Source organism: Uloborus diversus, unplaced genomic scaffold, assembly GCF_026930045.1.
Source record: "Uloborus diversus isolate 005 unplaced genomic scaffold, Udiv.v.3.1 scaffold_13, whole genome shotgun sequence".
NCBI lineage: Eukaryota > Metazoa > Arthropoda > Arachnida > Araneae > Uloboridae > Uloborus > Uloborus diversus.
The window spans coordinates 3,576,106-3,595,405 of NW_026557987.1; the positions used below are offsets into that span (position 1 = coordinate 3,576,106).

General features: G+C 32.1%; 1 protein-coding gene across 1 annotated transcript in view; it reads right to left on the reverse strand.

The window, feature by feature from the left end:
- Window positions 1-18,307, reverse strand: part of LOC129232622 (putative sodium-dependent multivitamin transporter) — a 37,919-nt gene extending 19,612 nt beyond the window's left edge. Inside the window, exons 1-5 of the mRNA XM_054866754.1 lie at window positions 17,963-18,307; window positions 12,848-12,913; window positions 10,855-10,974; window positions 3,515-3,669; window positions 1,469-1,609 (exon numbers count right to left, since the gene is read on the reverse strand). Of these exons, the coding sequence (XP_054722729.1) occupies window positions 1,469-1,609; window positions 3,515-3,669; window positions 10,855-10,974; window positions 12,848-12,913; window positions 17,963-18,307 (827 nt within the window). The remainder of the gene's footprint in view (window positions 1-1,468; window positions 1,610-3,514; window positions 3,670-10,854; window positions 10,975-12,847; window positions 12,914-17,962) is intronic.
- Window positions 18,308-19,300: the final 993 nt, after the last annotated feature.

Consider the following 19,300-nt stretch of genomic DNA (forward strand, 5'->3'; position numbering starts at 1 on the left):
TAACGATGAATTAAATATCTTAAAGCGTTGTGTAAGGATAAATGCAACAAACCCATATATTCACGTATAGTGGAAAATTATCAATCAAAAATACTTCGAGTAGTTGGGATTCTTATTCCCAATAAAAATCAATCAACAATAAATTCATAAAAAAACAATTCAATTTTGTGAAAACTTACCATCATTTTTTTATTTTACTTTGATATCATATTGTTATAAAATATTAAACCAAATCATCAATAACAAAAAATATATAAGAACCAATATTATATATATATATATATTCAAAATTGATCTATGCATAGATTATATGTGAAATTGGATAATTCATTATGTAATTATTGGATACTTTGGATAGCATCGAAATGCGACGATTTCTCTGCTCATTCGATTTGAATTATATATATCAACGGCTATTTCCTTTGTTTTTTTTATCGAATGAAACGGCTATGTACTGCTTTATCACTATTGAGACGTTTTGAAGATCACATGCTTGAAGAAACTATCGTTGGTCCACTGGTGTACACGACAGGATTAAGTAGTTCAGTCCACAGGCTATGTAGTTTTAGTGGTCAATAAATTTCTTGGAATGTTGATGAATCGGCAGGTTCCATGGCTTCCGGAGCAACATCGAATGGGTATTAAAACTTGATGAATTTGCGACTATAAGTAGAAATTGGCGTCTTGATAAAAAGCATTTGGAGATATTTTGCAGTTAATAAAATTCTTGGAATGTTAATGAATCGGCAGGTTCCATGGTTTCTGGAGCAACTTTTTTAAAGGAGTATTAAAATTTGATGGATTTTCAACAAAGACAAGAAATTAAATCTTGATAAAAATGTTCTTGGTTAAAATAATTGATTTTTCATCAAAAAGAACATATAGTCCAGATCATACTCAGGATGATTGTAGATTTAGAAGAAACTTATATCGCTTTTTTCCACGAGGCTGGAACAACACACAAAGTTCGCGCACCCACATCATACTGCTTCTCCACGAGTACTGCACTGAACTTTTTTTTAGATAAATCAGAATCACAAAAACGAAATGGCACACCAACGCTAAGTCTCAATATCCAATCACATTGTTGCATTTAAAAAGTGACAGCATATGACTCCACCCTTATTTTTTCAAATTTAGGTGAGCAATTTTGGCTCGTGTTGGTGCTGCCCTCTGTCTGTACAAAATAACAATATTGTAAAATCCCAAAAATAAAAATATTAAAGTCTGATTCTTTAACAGTACCGAAAAACGGTAGCAAAATCAGCCTGTATTGGGCCCTGTTAACATATCAGTGATAACAATGATTTGCAAGAAATTTATGTTAAACCTGCTTATTAAACTTAAACCAAACAACCGATTCATAATATGTTATGAACAACATTTTAAATTTAATTTGGATTTACAAATAAATAGAATAAAAACTAAAATAAATGAACAAAATTCACCAAAAAAGCAAAGCACTTACAATTGAGATTTTTTCAAACTTTTCACTGTCAAAAGCCTTTGAATTTGAGCCTGGTTCACAGCATATATTGAAGAGTAAGTAAATACGCCTCCTATTATAAGGCTCCAAACAGTATGACGCACACGAGGATCAAAATCAAAACTGCAAATACATAATTCACACATGATTTTGGTTCAATCATATTATTTTGCAAAACTCTTATTAAATATTTTTAACCTAGTTCTTAAAGTATTAATAATGCAATGAACTTAAAAAAAATTTTTAAATGAATATACATATGTCCCAAAGTGACAAATATAAATTAAAATATTTATTTCAAAATTTTGGGCTTAGGTGCTTTAGAGAGCTTTTCTTATATTTTATACACATACAAAATCATTTAGTCTGTTTCTCCCAACATCTCCAGGGCCTGATTACCGCACAGGCCAACTAGGCCTAGGCCTGGGGTCCCATCTTCCTAAGGGGCCCCAAATTACTTAAAAAATTATGCTTAGCATTACAACAACTAGGCAAAAAATACATATATTTTTTAATTAATAATTAAAAAACAACAACTTTTCAGTTGGATATGAATTTACTTATAGGATAATTTTTATTACTTCTACCAGTAGCATGTTTACCATGTCACAATCAAGGGCATGAATGCACATGATAAATGATTTACATAATTCTGTGATAGACAAAGGGGCCCTCAAAAATCAGTCTTCAAGGGGCCTCGAAATTATTGTGGGCCTAGGGCCTCACTTTTAGTTAGTCGGGCCCTGAACATCTAACCAGATTTGTATTAGATAAATGAAACATCACTTTATTATCGACATTTTTTGTTCAGAATCTTTTTGCCTCTGTCACTGATGTCTTGTGGTTTCTTCACAATATAATTTTATTAAATTGTTTTTATCTTTGTCCAATCTGAATTCTCATTTCCGCACAGGAAATGTCTCATGTATTCTTGCTGAGGTTAATAGAATTTACCCATGCATCACATCAATATTTTAAGCAATTATATTTCGTACACAAATTTTTATCTTTGTAGGAAAGATTATTTGAAAGCATATCTTCTCTCCTTGATATGAAGCACACAGAAAGGTATATATTACCATCCACAATTTCTTTTGGACTAACAGATAAATTGCTTTGACCGCCATTTTTAAATGTTACAAGGAAACCATATAAGGAAACCAACATTTACATGAAATGCAGAAGCTAACTGTGAATAACTAGTGCACACCCCCATGCTACAAACTAATTCTGTGCCGAATTTCATGAAAATTGACCGAACGGTCTAGGCGCTATGCGCATCACAGAGATCCTGACAGAGAGACTTTCAGCTTTATTATTAGTAAAAATTTTGCAAAAGGGGGAAAAACAGCCCACAAAAATTCTTCAAATTTTTACCTGTTTATGAGACAAAAAAGGTTGAGAAATGATGTTCTATGCTATGTGAATAAATGATTATTTATTAATTAATATTTTTGAGAGAAAAAATCAACATGAAAGGTGTAAAAAAAGTAATATCAACCTCACATTATATGCTTTAACACAAAATCTTAATACGACTGAATGAAATGAGTTACGAAGGTGCGCTATTGTAGTTTTATATATTTTCTTCAAGTCTGAATTTGATGATTTCCTTAGAAAAGGCATGTCATTTATGTGTTACAGAAGCAACATGGGGAAGTTCATAATGCAGTAACCATGACAGCCAGAAGAGGAAAAGTGTCGAAAGTTGAAAATTTATTTTTGTCAATGTATCTAAAATAAATTTGATTCAAATCCAACAATCATTATTGCAACTGGGTGAACAACCAACCGTTTTATGTATTACAGAAGCAACATGGCAAAGAGGGGGGGGGGGGAGTTCATAGTGCTGCTATATCATGACAACCAGAAGAGTAAAAGGGTGGAGAGTAGGAAAGTTATTTGGCCTTGACACACAGATTCTAAATACATAGACTACAGATTAAAAATAAAAAAATTCTTGTGTTTAAGAATCGCTTTTTGAAACTTCCTGAAACAACTAGAGCAATATGAAACTGAAATACTTGCTTCAGAAATTCAATCCTTTTTCCACTCTGAGCAATTTCCCAGACTTTGTGGATTCCTCCAACATCCAAGGTGCCTTTGACGATGACCACAAACACGGCAGAGAACATGAGAAGTGACTGAAAGACATCGGTCCACAACACGGCTTTCATTCCACCCTGTTGACATAAATAACATGAGCTGAAAAAAAATCAATTTCGAATAATTATTGTTTTATAATCAGCAAATTTCGAATTCATAGTTTTGGCAATTCATTTTTACAAAAAAAAAAAGAGTTGAAGTGTTGAACACAGGGTTGGCAAAAACCCGGATTTTTTTAAAAAAGCACATGGACCCAGGGTTTTTTGGGTTTTTTTAAATAAAACCCAAAAAAACCCAACTAAAGCTGGGTTTTTTAAAAGAAATGTGGGTTTTTTTGTCTTTTTTTAGGGGAAAGGTGGGGTACTCGTAGCATATTGTAGCATAAGTATATGGACAAAGCACAAAAATTGTCTTGATAAAAAAAAGCTGGAAAATTCAGCGTTTTCTGAAGAAAGGTATAAAAGACGACAAAACCCAAGAATGGTGAAGTTTCAGATTTTTTTAGTTTCCATGATTACCAACAGTTAAGGCAAAGTTACTTCTTGAGTGATAAAATTTATTGTTTATTTGTTCGTTTTTAATTTCGACATTTTTTTTTTGTATTTTACTTTATTGTATTTCATTTTGTTAAGCAAAACTACTGTAAAACCTCAAGTAGTTCAAATCCCTTTTTATTGAATTCCAGCTTAATCAAGACATTTCTTTGAATTTTATGTTGCCTGTTTTTCTATTTCTGTGTACAGAGTAAGAAATATTAAACTTTTTTGTAAGATAATGAAAATACTGTACATCCTATTCCGTTTTCTGTCCGACCATTTGTAAAACCTGTTAATTTCTAAAAAAAAATACCTCGTTTATTCGAGTTTTGTGACGTGTTGGTTTGCAGAAAATAATTCACATGAGAGCCTTTTAGCTAAAGTAGTATCCTTTGTACAATCTGCAAATATTGAGAAAATCTGACGTGACAGGACTTAGTCAAGATAATTTGAGTTCCTTATTGACCAGTTGAAGGAAAAAGTTAAATATATTTATTTAAAATCTTTGAAGCATTTTTTAATGCCCTTAAGAGTTAAGAAATACTATTAAAGTTCAAAATTCATTTTTTATGTCCATTGCCTATTGTGAAGAAGAAATAAAAAAGAAGTTTAAATTGTAAAAGTATTTAAATTAATTATTTTTTTAAAAAAAGTTCTCAGAAAATTTTAAAAAACCCAAAAGTGAGCTAAATAATGAGTTTTTTTAAATGGGTTTTATCAAAAAAACCCATTGGGTCCAACCCAATTGGGTCCAATCCGGCCAACCCTGGTTGAACAAGGGCACATTGGATTTATTACTTTCAGAAACTGGCAATTTCCTAGTTTTGTGACATTTTACAGTGGACTCCCGCTACAACGCGATCCGACTTACGCGAAATGGCTATAACGCGAGTTTTTCAGGAGCAACGAATTTTAGAGCTAAAGCGGATTTCTCGCTCTCAACACGAAAATATTTGGAAAGGAATCATTATGATAAATTGCAGCTTTGTTATTGACTACTAACCGTGACTACTAATTGACTATTGACTACTAATTTGTGAATGTCAGGGATGAGAGTGGTCAGAGAGTAAAAATGAGGAAATTCAAAAAAAAAAAAAATTCGTAAAAGGGATGATATCCAAAATAATTTCGTGAAAGGGATGATATCCAAAACCGCATCAAAATAGAACCTGGAAGCCATGATGTTCAAAAATTCAATAAAAAATGGCTAATTTACCAGTCTTAAAGGTAATACATATTTAATTATAAGTAACAATTATGTATAAGTTGCTGCATCTTAACATTTCTTGCAAGAGTGTTTATTCCTAAATAAATCTAAATTTTGAAAAAGAGGCAACAATTTCTAACCCCTGAGTCCTTGAACAAAGGGTTGGGAGAGTCAGAGGTCAATCTTGACTGCATCACACAATAGTGGCAACTTTTCATATTATTTAGAGAAAAATACTTTTTTTTCATTAAAAACATTTGAGTTTATAGTGTTAAATGAGTGAGAACATAAATTTTAAAATTAGGTCTCTCTGTTAATAAAGTAAAAATTTAAAACAGGGAGAAAAATAGAAAATTTCTTTATGTGGTTGAATATACTTTTCATAGTAAGAATTGAAAATAAATAAATATATACTTATAGAACCGATTGGTTATCTTTTTCCTTGCATTGGAACCCAAAATTTGTCTTTAAAAACTTCTTAATACAATTTCGGAATCAAAAGAACAACTCGCAGCCGCCTCATTAAATCATGCAACCTCAAAACTTTTAGCAGGCTGTAAAGCCTAAATGGTTTGAGATTCACTATAAATATTTTTTACACTTTCTTAAATACACAAAAAAAAGTAACCATACCGGTTTCAATAAAATACGAGACTGTGGGTGCTATGCCACTTTTTTTGATTGACTTTTGCAGTTTTTCAAAAATAAATTAAAGAAATAAACATATTATTGAAATGATGAATAAAATAAGCAGATATAGGGTAGCATATAGTAAAAATGCACCCAACATTAAAAATAATTAAAATACTTGCAGGATGCAAAAAGATTGAAATCTCAAACGAGGCATGCAAATTTCGGCGCAGCACGTGTTCGGCATCGTTGGCACGATTCCAAAACATACGTTTTTGGCAAATATCGCGGAGGATGAAGATTCGAAGGAGAAAAATAGAAAGAATAAGAAATCGGGGACTGAAAATTTAAAAAAAATCGTAAAAATAAGGGCTGAAAGAGGCAGAAAAGAGGAAAAGGAGGAGAAGTTTTAAAAGTCAACACAAAAAGCCGGAATTCCGGCAAAAGCCGGAAAAATCTCATCCCTGGAATGTACTTTCATTCTTTCAGCATCACTGACTGTGCAAACTCCCACGCACCGCACTATAAACATAGCATTGTTAGTGCGTATGCATCACCACTCCTCATTTTTCATCTATTTATTCTAAATATGAAAGGTAGTAAAATATTGTGGCACTTAGGCAAGCTGTTTCATCTAAAATTTTAAGATGAAAACAAAAAGCGAAAGTTTGCGACAATTTAAAAAAAGGTAAAGATTCTTGATACGCTTGAACAACTAGACAGTGGGTCGAAGGTAGCTCGTCAGTTAGATATGGGTGAATCTTTCGTACGTATAATTAAAAGTCAAGAGAAGGCAATCCGTATAAGTCCAAGGGGTTCCAGAGGGGTGTTACCATAAATGCAAATGTTATAAAAATAAATGCGAAGCTACTGTATTTAAAAATATATTAGAATGACAATCAGTATGCGCAGGATAAATCTTTATCTTAAATTTTTAACTTATAAATGTAACTTATTGCATCTACTGTATAGTACTCTTACAGTGCAGTGCTTTATTATTACTACATACTGTACGTACCGCACTGTTTTATTTATATGTCTCTCTCCCCCATTGATCATAGATTTTGTGCATCATAACACTATTTTATGTTGAACAATGCAACTTTTTTAAAAATACGGTAAAAATTTAGCTCTTTATGTAAGAAACAGTAATATATATACTAGTTAAAAAATGGTTAAAAACAGTTTAAAAGGTGTTTAAATGTCTATAATGACTGAGTATGTTAATAAAAAAAAACATATGCACAACACTTTTCCACAACGCGAAATTTCGACTTACGCGAGGAGTCTTGGAACCCATCCCTCGCGTAAGTCTAGATCCGACTGTATATCACTACCAAGAAGCCTTGCTGCCATATTTGGTCAAAATTATACATTATGTTGTTTTACTAATAGTACTTTCCAGATAATTCTTTTCATTGGCACATTGAGGCGCTATTTTTGAACACATGTAGGGATGCTAGGTTATACAGTGAAACCTCAATACGTAGTCGACCGGTTAAGTGGTCACTCCATTTAAGTGGTCGTTTTTCTTTGGTCCCGACAAGGTCTCATTCACAGTAATGTAAAATGACCCTCCTTTACTGGTCACCAAATTTAATTTTACCCGCTTAACTAGTCACTCAAAAGTTGTTTTCGAAAATTTCTTTTCCTTATCGGATCTTAGAAAATAGTGTCGGACTTAGTTTGAAAGACTGTTTGATATTTATTTTCCTTAAAATCTCGATCGTCGGTTCTGGTCATTCAAAGCATAATTCTTGCTATGACTCTGCCAAGTGCCGAGAATATGAATCTAACTCCTTCCAGCAAGACAGACAAAATCTAATACCTGGAGAAGGTTAGTCAGTATTTAACATCCGTTCACAAGGAACAAAAAACACAAAATTTAAAGCTTGATGTACGTTAGAAGAGATAGTTCTTTTCCGTAAGCAACAAGTTCATCAGTCAACATTGAAGGATTGTATTAATGTACCGTGACTACATTAAAATAAGTTGTTATTAAGTAATGTATAAATAAGAGAAAACAAAACAACTATCATTAGTATTTTTCTTCCTTTTTAAAATTTTCACTAATTTATAGACCTTTCTTACATAAGTTATTGTTTTTCTCACAGAATTCTACTGCTATTCATAAATATTTGTAAGGCTTTTTTTTTCTTCCTTAATTTCCCACTCCACATAAGTAGTCACTCCGCATAAGTGGTCAAAATTCTTTGGTCCCTTGAGTGACGACTTAACAAGGTTTTACTGTATAACAATTGAGGCAGTGAGAAGCAAAGACATGTAAGTGGACATTTTCAAGTTTTGAGTAAAGCACGCTTAAAGATCCAGTCCGAGGTAGGATTTCATTGAAAAGTTTTTCAAAACCATACTCTATAGCAGAACCTACCAGGGCTACTAGTCCTATCTCTTGCATCAAGACAGAGGAGAGGTTCATCTGCCATTTGTGCGGGTTGTCGCCAATTTTTTAATTTTGTCACTTACATTCCTTTCTTTCTCACTGCCTGAATTGTTCATTTGGCAATCATTCATCCTTCATTTCTACATTTTAATGGGCGTTTTCAGAAAATGCATTGCAGAAATAAGTAAAACAAAATAACAATGCTCCACATATATCAATGAAATAAAACAGGCCATAAAAAAAGATTAAAAGTTTCATTGAAATGCAAAAAGTTTGCCTCATAGATAATTTAGGCAATTGAAAACCATTAAAACTTTTAATATAATAAAAAATAATAAAGCAAGCCATTAAACATTAAAAAATCTCATTAAAATATAAAATTATTTGTAAACTATATTAAACAATAAGAGCTCAATTAAATTTTTAAAAAAAAGCCTGTAAAATAAACATATAAACCATTAAAAATATAAGTTCAACAAAAATGTAAATTAAAGCACAATGTGCAAAAATGGCATAACGTACATGATACTTTAGTTTACACCAGGTTTGAAATTCAACAAGTGCTTAATGTATAAACATCCCTGTTCTAAACTCTTAACTAAAATAAGAAAAACAAGACATAGCCATGAGTTAAAGGAAGTTCATTTCTATAAGAAATACATATTCCCAGTCCATAGTCCTCACATTGCTCAAATAATAACAACCAGCCTTAACTTCTAACCAAGCATCATGCATCAGCAATATTATTTGCAATTTGAGATTAAGATGGTTTTACTCCTTTGCAGTTTAAAATTTGCTGAAAAATATGAAACATATTTGAAATTTCCACTTTCTTCGAATTTACCGCATCACTTTTCAAAATTCATGGGGATTTTTGAATATTTTTTTAAAATCAATTCTTGATAGTTATTATTGTACAATTTTAGATTTTAATTTTGCTATTAGTCATTTAGCTTCATGGACACTTGAGCAATGCTCGCAAATAATCACAACTGTTTATAGCAAAGTCAAAGGAATTAAATGAAAATTTGGTTTCAGCCATAATTTCACTATAAAAAGTTAAATAATACACTGTAAATAGTGAAGCTACTGCCTTCTTTACTAATAATAAAGCTCAAAGTCTCTCTGTCTGGATGTCTGGATCTCTGTGACGCGCATAGCGCCTAGGCCGTTCGGCCGATTTTCATGAAATTTGGCACAAAGTTAGTTCGTAGCATGGGAGTGTGCACCTCGAAGCGATTTTTTGAAATTTCGATGTGGTTCTTTTTCTATTCCAATTTTAAGAACAAAACTATCATAAGATGGACGAGTAAATTACAAAATTATCATAACTTGGAACTGTAACATGGGCACAAGCCAATTGACGAGATACCAAATTATCACAACGTGGAACCGTAACATGGGCACAAGCCAATTGGCGAAAAAATTCACCATACATTATTTATAGATATACAGATGAACCAAAAGACCTTTTAATTTTTCTATTACAGGCAAAGCCGTGCGGGTACCACTAGTATAAGAATAAATTAGCTATTAATAGCTTCTTTATAAACCGGAGCAGTGATGTTCCCCTATAGCTTTCTAAGGGTATACTCCCAGTAATCCATTACGCACAATTTGTGTATATGATCATACATAGTATGTCATAATATGAAAATTTATGAAGCTTGAGGGTATATGCAATATGTCAAAAAAAAATTTGAGAGTATACGGCATATATGGAGTATACCCTATGGGAACACCACTGAACAGGAGTGGCTGTACCTTCTTTACTAAGGTTTAAGAGTTAAGGTTGCAGAGTCCTTTACCTGCCTACTTAGTACTTCAAAGTAAGAAATGACATACATAAAATTCGCAGAAGTTCATTTAGTGATATTAATGGTCAAAAGAGGACATTAAAATTCATTAGTTAAAATTAAATATGTCTCACATGTTTTAATTAAATGTTAACATTTATAAATATATATTCTCTTATATTCACTTACATAATTTACCCCCTCTTTTTTGAAGGGTTTTTATTTGGTGCCATTTAGCAGTAAATAAGTAGAACTAGTAGTAAAATTAGTAGAAAATTTTTTTTATAGCTACTAGTGAAGTCTTAATAAGTGAAGTCTTTTTTAATGTGGTTTAATTTTTTTTAAACACAGTCCCTATCCACAGCCCAAAAACAGGTTTGAGTGTATTTATTAACAAACTCAAAACTCTAGATTCAAGCCCTCTCTTGGTTCCCTTGAAATACATAAATGAAATTAGACTATAAATTTGCACCCCTATAAAATTGGATTTGCCCAATTATTGGAGCAGGTTTTTAAAACGAGGAAAAGTTTTGGTTTAAAACCAAACCATTTATGTAACAAAAATGTTGCTAAAAAAGTAATGACAATTAAATTTAATTAAATTGCAATAGATGTTAAAATTTTAATTAAAATTTATAAAATTGTTCAAATAAAACTTCAAATAATATGTAAAGCACAAAGGAAAAACTTACAATTGTACAATAAAATGTGCACACCACTCCAACGGAAAGCACACAGGACCACGTTGAAAGACCAGTTACAGCACTAAGTGTCATGGCGGGAGCATATAATACTATAGACATGTATAAGACCTGAAAAGTAATGAATTCATTAGAAATCACACATGCTTAAAATAAATTTAATACTAATTATTTAATATCAATAATTTCTTAACTTGTTAAGAAATTAATATTGAATGCAGAAATAAATGAAATGAAGTTTTAGAATTATCAGTTTTTCAATATTGGTACATCTATTGGGTTCCCTGATGAAAGGTAACTGTGACCTTTCATTTGTCAAGGTTTGCTGAAGATACATCAAAGAGACATCAGATTTTTTATTTTGTATTATTTTTTTAAATGCTTCAATGATGCTTGATGTTTTCTCATACGATGCAGTCTCACAATGCATAACCCTACATGCTTGTTAGGTAAAAATCTAGTTCTTCTATTCAGTGAATTGAGATTACATACCATCTCAAAATTTTAAGTTCGGGACATCCCTGGTCATAACAGTTAATCAGTAAAATGAACAAACACAGTTGCATTTTTGAAATTTTGAAGGATAACGGTAAGGATAAACTAATCTGTGCAGTGCAATGCAAAGTAATTGTTCTACTAAGTCAATGATTTTTAACTGATGGTACACATACCCTTTCAGGTAAGTCAAAATATGTAAGGGGTAGCTCAGGAAATTTTAATTTTCACCTAATAGCCAGTGGCCAGTAGAGCCTATTAAATAACTGGCCTCTTTTTATGCAAAAGCAAAAATTAAAAAGTACATTTTGAAAACACTCCCCCTTTCCCCCTAACAATTGAGGCCAGTGTTTCCTACTTAAATATTTAAAATCATGCACATTTGGTTTTTAAATGTTGGATTCTTTGCATATTTTTATAAGTTCCTTTACTGCCAAGTGAAATATTTCTGTACATTTTCTGCAATCTTTTATCATCTGCTTCAGGTTGAGATATTAATATTTTCAAAGTAGTGCACAATGCAAATCATATTGACCAGCAATGCTAACATTTTTTTGAAACAGATAAACTTTTATTTAATTCAATTGGTTGGCATATTGTACAATGCATTATAATGAGACAAAATGTATCCTACATGGCTTTTGGGTAAAGGTCAGGATTTACTGTTGCTGCTCGCCATGTGGCGATCTAGTTTAAAAAAGTGGTGACCCAAAAAAGCGAGAAGACAATTATATTAAATTGTAGTTTCACCAGGATTTTTTAATTATTTTCATACTCCAATAAAAAAAAGCGCCCTAATTTTTGGCGTAGTCACCATATTTGGTCATGCCCAAAATGGAAGTGCACGAGACTTTTTAAGTGCTAAGACTCTAAAAGCAGGGTTGGTAATATTTTGGACACTACAGTAAAAACCATGGTAAATACTGTGGTTTTTACCATCCTGTCTAAAATTCTTGTGTCCAAAACTAAATTTTCAGAGAAACTATTTTGCGAGAAAATATCAACAACAGACTAAAATGTATCAAAAGTACATTTAATATTGAATATTTATTCAATGGTGAACCTTCAAGTATAAATATAGATGTAACTTATTTATTGAGCTGATTGTAATCTATTTACAATAGAAGCTGAATTCTTCATCACCAATTTTAATTTGTACGCATGAGAGTTTTTTCCCCCATAATAATAAACAAAATTTTCAATATTTATGCACGTGTGCAAAATATGGTGCAATAATCGACTTAAATGCAATAAATGGCAATTTCTTAATTGAAAGAAAAAATATATATTTAAGTCTTTTACAGCTTTGTGGAGATTTTCTTCACTTACATATTTCTAACACTAAGAACTTGAAAATTGCTTTTTGTAACTTAGGAGTCTGAATTTACTCAAACATTATGTTTCTAGGAGAAAAACATTTGCATAAAATCACTAAAATGAGAAAATAGCAAAAATGATATATTATCAAGATTTATAAAAGGTCACAAACCATTTCGAAAATAAATATTCCACTAGCCAACAGCCTTACTTCTTTGCAGAATCTCTTCTCAAGGTACTAAAACAAAAAAAAAGGATTAATTTTTTATATAAAATACTAACATCATAAAAAATCATATGAGTGAATTTATTAAATGAAGCACTTTGAAAAATAGTTCATAAATATCTTCCTAAAATTACTTTTAAGTTCAACAAATGTTTAGTCCTTTGTAAATCACGAATGCAATGAGTAAAAAGTGTCATTAAAAAAGTGTCATTAAATTATATTATGGTCAGGCAGGCTGCTTCCACAAAAATTGAAATATATGCCTGTAGTTTTCATTTGAAATTTGTAACTTATTTTATTGGTTATTTTATTACCTAAAATAGGTGAAAAGTTATTTTCAATTTAAAAATAATTGGATACGACTTTTTGTAAATTTATCGTCTGCTGTATTTTACATTTAATTTTTATACAGTCGGACCCCGATTCAACAAATTTCGCGAATTTTTCTTTTTACCCTGAGTAAAATGAAGGCAAAAACCTCTATTTAATGAGTAAGAAACCGCGAATTAACAAATTATTTTAACAACCGGATTTTTTTTTTTTTTTTATTTGAGTTTGGAAATGCTGGATTTTTTTTCCAAATGATATATCCATCTTGAAGCAGAAAAAAAGACTTTTTTGGAATCAGCAAATTTTGACGGGAGGGGGAAGGGGCAACCAATGAATAGCAATTACGAAGCAGAAAGCGATAGTGAAACTATCCTGTTACTTTTTCTAATGCTTTATATGGCCTGGAAACTTTAAAATTATATCTCATGCAGTTGGCTGTATATATATATAAATGACACAATATTTTTTTTCTCTCCATAGAGTTGAAAGAGAACTATTTCAAGTCAATTATCATGGAAATTGTCAAACACCTATTTCTCAGTACTTTAAAATTTTAAACTAACTAGTGTGTAATAATTTTGTAGTAAGTTACTGCCCTAAGCCAGGGCTAAGACATAAAATACATATTTTATGTATTTTATGTAGTGTGTAATAAGTCGCAGAATGCTGAATAAAAAGTACACTTTCTAATTATGGCTATTTTTGTGCAGTTGCTAATCAGATAAGACAAGTGCAAAAAAATTTTGCACCCCGATATTACGACTGAGTTCGTACTCAGTTTCAGAAATAAAATGAAGGAGTTTTGAAGGAGTAAAATGAGATTTTGAAGGAGTACTAATGGAGTGTCATTAAATGATGTCACACCTTTTTTCAATATATTTGACCATCAGAGCACCCTTTATCACAAAGTGTCGCACTTCACCATAAACTTCTCCTCTTGTCATGTCATACTTTCTACAAACATATTGTTATAATAACTGTGTGATGTCACTTTTTGTCACCCTCCCTCTTCCCCTTGTCACAATTTCATGAGCCCGTCTCCTCCTCAAAGCCCGTTTTACAATATCATAACTGCAATTAACTAAATAATTGTTTTTTTTAACACAATCACTTAATGTAGTACATTTACTTATGTAGTTTTAAATATTTAAATAATTAGACAACTTGACTTTTGCTGCTGAGAGTGTGGTGGAGGACTAAACAATAATCATAAAACTTGAAAAAAAAAAGCCAAGCACCATTTAAGCATGTTTTACTTCACTCATGAAATGTCTTAGTCTTCTAATAAAAATTTCACCTTCAACTTTTATGAATTAACTATGATTAATTTGTAAATCGAAAAAAATAAATGCACGAAATTACTACATGAAAATTGCTTTAGTGACGAAGTTGAATTGACGAAGTCAATTGAAGTATTTCAAGTTTCTGTTATAGAGGAAGATTATGCAGTCTTGAACTAAAAAAGAAGGAGTTTTGAAGGAGTTAAAACCAAAATGAAGGAGTTTGAAGGGCCCTTCAAAAAAATTTCCTAAATGAAGGAGTATGGGAGGAGTTTTGAAGGAGCGTATGAACCCTGTACAAATAACCCTGATTTAACATATAAAAGTGTTGGTCCCTATGATTTCGCTAAATGGAGGTCCGACTATATTTACTATTGTTTGCAATGCATAAAATTCTTATTATTTTACTTATTTATCTCCTGCGCTTTCTACTGCTTTTTTGTAATGGCAACAGCAAAAGAAACAACATAGGATAAAATGTGTTTTTTTTTCCCTCGCCCTATGCTGATGAAGAACATGATTTATACTGTTGACATAATTATGCAGTTAAAAGTCTTTTTTTATAAAAAGTAAGAATTTATTTATTGATGTGCAGAAATATATTTAGTTATTGAATTTTCTAAAGTGAAAAGGAAGAAAAAATATTGTACGTAAAATTGTTAAACTGAAAATGAAAAAACGGGGAAAAGGTTATCAATGCTTATCATTTTAAAGATCATTTATCTCCAGTTTTTATCAAAATATTTGTAATTTATTATTTAATTCTGCATCAAATATTCAATTATCACTCATCAGTTACCAACTCTTAAAATGGAAATACAAAACAAATTAATAAATATGAAAACCATAAATATAGGCAAGCAACATCTTCTCCGACTTCTACTTCATGTCAACCTTTTGCTAATCAAAATCATTGAACTTAAAAACTTTTTAAATCATCAAAAACAAATGTTATATTTAAATTACAATTTATTATTACAATCTGTTATATGCCTGTACAAAAATTCCGCCAAATGACAGGAACACATGTTTAGAAATTGGTACTCATTCATTTGAAATCGTTTGCAGTTTTACGTACCTTGGGTCCTGTGTTAACAACAAAAATGACACAATCTCAGAAATACAGAACCGAATAACGTTGGCAAACAAGGCCTTTTTTGGACTACGCCCCATCTTCAGATCGTCTTTGATTTCAAGAAAAACAAAGATCTTGGTTTATAAGACTCTTATTAGGCCAGTTCTAAGTTATGCTTCTGAAACATGGCCTTTGACTAAATCCGGAGAGCACAAGGTATTAATTTTTGAGAGAAAGGTTTTAAGAAGCATTTTTGGAGGCATCAATGAGAACGGTGTCTGGAGACGACGATTCAATTTTGAAATTTACAGATTGTTTAGAGAACCTGACATAATAAAAAGCATAAAAATTAGGAGAATGAACTGGGCGGCCCATGTCTCTCGAATGAACGAAGAAAACCCAGTAAAAAAAGTTTTTGCTGCAAAACCTGTGACAATTCGAGGAAGGGGACGACCAAAAATGAGATGGTTGGATTCTGTTGAATCTGACTTCGATATTCTCAAAGTTAAAAATTGGAAAACCCAGGCAAAAAGTAGGACGTCTTGGAAGATTCTCCAAAGGAAGGCCTTGGCCCACCCTGGGCTGTCGAGCCAACTATGATGATGATGATATTAGAATCTGTTATTGTTTTTTTTGTTTAAGGGGAAGGAGTAATTTTCCATCTCTGTTTTACATAACATAAAAATTACTCAGCACTAATAGTACAGTAAAAATAGGGGTCAGACCCAAACATCCAAAAAAAAGTTCAAACCTGTCACAATTTGTTTATTATCCTTAAAATAAGAACAGGTAAAAAGTCCCACCCCATTGTGCATCGGGTTTCGGAAGGGGGGGGGGCATCTAAATAGTTAACAGAAAAATTTCTGGATTTCAGGATTCCAAAATTCAGGTCTCAAACTTATTGCAGTGGCCGCCGCTTATATGAATCATGTTTGCTCTAACCAGTATTGATTCCATAAAGTGGCTGATTCAATAAAGCTGGATTTAGTTCTGTTTTTGATGATTTGATTCATTAACCTGGGAGAACTCGCTGTACTTTTCGTCACACGAATGCTCGCAGGGGGGGGGGGGGGGCTCCGTAGGCCCAGAGTGGTTCTTTCAGTAAATTGAGTTTGCAAAATAGAAAAAAAATTGTGTTTTCAACACTGAATTATAAACAGATAAACAGCCTCTAAAATATGTTTTAAAAAGTAAGGTTTAAGAAAGTTTTATGATGCATGAATCTAAATCTTCTTCTGAGCATGACTGATGATCGCTTACTGTTCTGTGTCAATTTTTTCTTCATCATCTTCATTAAGGGAGTCCTCATCAGTTGAAACCTCAACTAACAAGGTCTGCAACCTCTTCATTTCATCTTTGTAGCTTAAATAGCGATGCATTTCACAACCTCTTCCTTTACATTCACAATCTGAAATGAAAAGCGAGAGCGCTCGCTCCGGGCCCCTGAGGCCCAAACCGGAATTTTCTGGGGAAAAGGGGGAATGCACATTCCTGAAAAGTATGTGGTCTTTATGTAGGTCACCTTGAACGCAGCTACTGTGAACCTCATTCATTTCCGCTGAAGAGGTGATTTTTGGCAGCGTAGTTTTTGTAGTCGAGTTCTCCCGGGTTAAAGCGGTTGATTCAATTAACCACTGATTCAATCAACCGCGTCCACTGTATCAGGGGTAGAAGTGACCGTCACATATAGGACATTTTCCGCAAAAAATATAGGACACATTATATGAATAATTATGCAATGAAGAAATAATACATATCATATATATTATTTATTTATTCTTATCAATGATTTTGTTTTAAAAAAAACTCAAAAAAATTTTTTTCTTACATCTGAAATGACTTTCCTGTAGTTGAAAGAATAATTTTTGAAAAAAAACAGTGTACTTTATAGACGAAATAATTAAACAAAATTTGAACAAAGAATTTTTCTTTCCCACTCATGACCCAAGTACTAATCCCACTGTTCTTTGATTTTATATCTAAACTGAACCCTTTACCACTTGTATTAAGAACAAACAGAGCTTGAGAAGGATCCTTCTGACATTTTTCAGAGTTTTCTTTATGCTTGAAAGTTTTAGCATGCAGACTCGATTGCGAAAATCCACTATTGCTTATGAGCACTGAACAGTTGCAAAAATGGCAAAAAGCGGTAAAATCATCTTTTCCTTTAGTGCACCATGCACCAAAAATTGTAGAATTAATGTCCTCCTGGTTCAACATCAACAAAAAACGGGAATATAGGAAATATAGGACATTTTTGAAAAATATAGGACGATTTTGATGCTTTTCTTGAAAATATAGGATATATAGGACTACTTCCACCCCTGACTGTATCAAACTAAGCAACATTTCAAAGCCACACAATCAGTTATTTACCTCAAAAGCACTCGTAGCTTGCATTTGGAAGAAAACGGGAAGAAAAACAAAAGCACATATCGGTGTTCCAATAATATATGCAATGTTTAGCACTACAAACTGAGTGCCATACATGTAATTCTCAGATGCCACTCCCAGCAATGTAATGGCAGACATAAAACTGGCCATCAGGGAGAAGGCAACTGGCATGACCGGCATGCTCTTGTCGGCCAGGAAATACTCCTTGTTCGTCTGCTGTCTGCCGCCGGAGAACCGATAATAGATCCCGATGCCGGCAGAAAAGCCCAGCATGCAGGTGAAGATGACATAATCGTAGACGGTGAGGGAATGTTGTTCAAAATCCATGGGTCTATTGGCAACCTGGAAATAAAAATTCAAATGCATGAGTATATTTCAAGGAAATCATAAAAGTTTTGCCAAATTTGATTGCTTTTCTCAACCAAGGTTGGCAAAAACCCGGGTTTTTTTTAAAAAAGCCCATGGATCCAGGGTTTTTTAAATAAAACCCCCCAAAAAAACCAACTAAAGCAGTGTTTTTTTAAAAAGAAATGCGGGTTTTTTTGTCTTTTGTTAGGGAAAATGTGAGGTACTTGTAGCATATTGTAGCGTAAGTATATGGACAAAGCAAAAAAATGTCTTGGGGTAAAAAAAGCTGGAAAATTCAGCGTTTTCTGAAGAAAAGTAAAAAAGACGACGAAACCCAAGAATGGTGAAGTTTCAGATTTTTTACTTTCCACGATTACCAGCAGTTAAGGCAAAGTTACTTCTCGAGTGATAAAATCGATTGTTTGTTTTTAATTACTACTTTTTTTTTTTTTTGCATTTTACTTTATTGTATTTCATTTTGTTATGCAAAACTACTGTAGAACCTCAAGTAGTTTAAATCCCTTTTTACTAAACTCCAGCTTAATCAAGACATTTCTTTGAATTTTATGTTGCCTGTTTTTCTATTTCTGTGTACAGAGTAAGAAATATTAAACTTTTCATAAGATAATGAAAATACTGTACATCCTATTCTGTTTTCTGTCCAACCATTTGTGAAACCTGTTAATTTCTAAAAAATATACCTTGTTTATTCGAGATTTGTGACTTGTTGGTTTGCATAAAATAATTCACATAAAAGCCTTTTAGCTAGAGTAGTTTCCTCTGTACAATCTACAAATATTGAGAAAATCACACATGACAGGACTTAGTCAAGATAATTTGAGTTATTTATTGACCAGTGAGAGAAAAAAGTTAAAACATATTTATTTAAAATCTTTGAAGTATTTTTTTTAATGCTTTTAAGAGTTAAGAAATACTATTAAAGTTCAAAATTCATTTTTTATGTCCATTGGC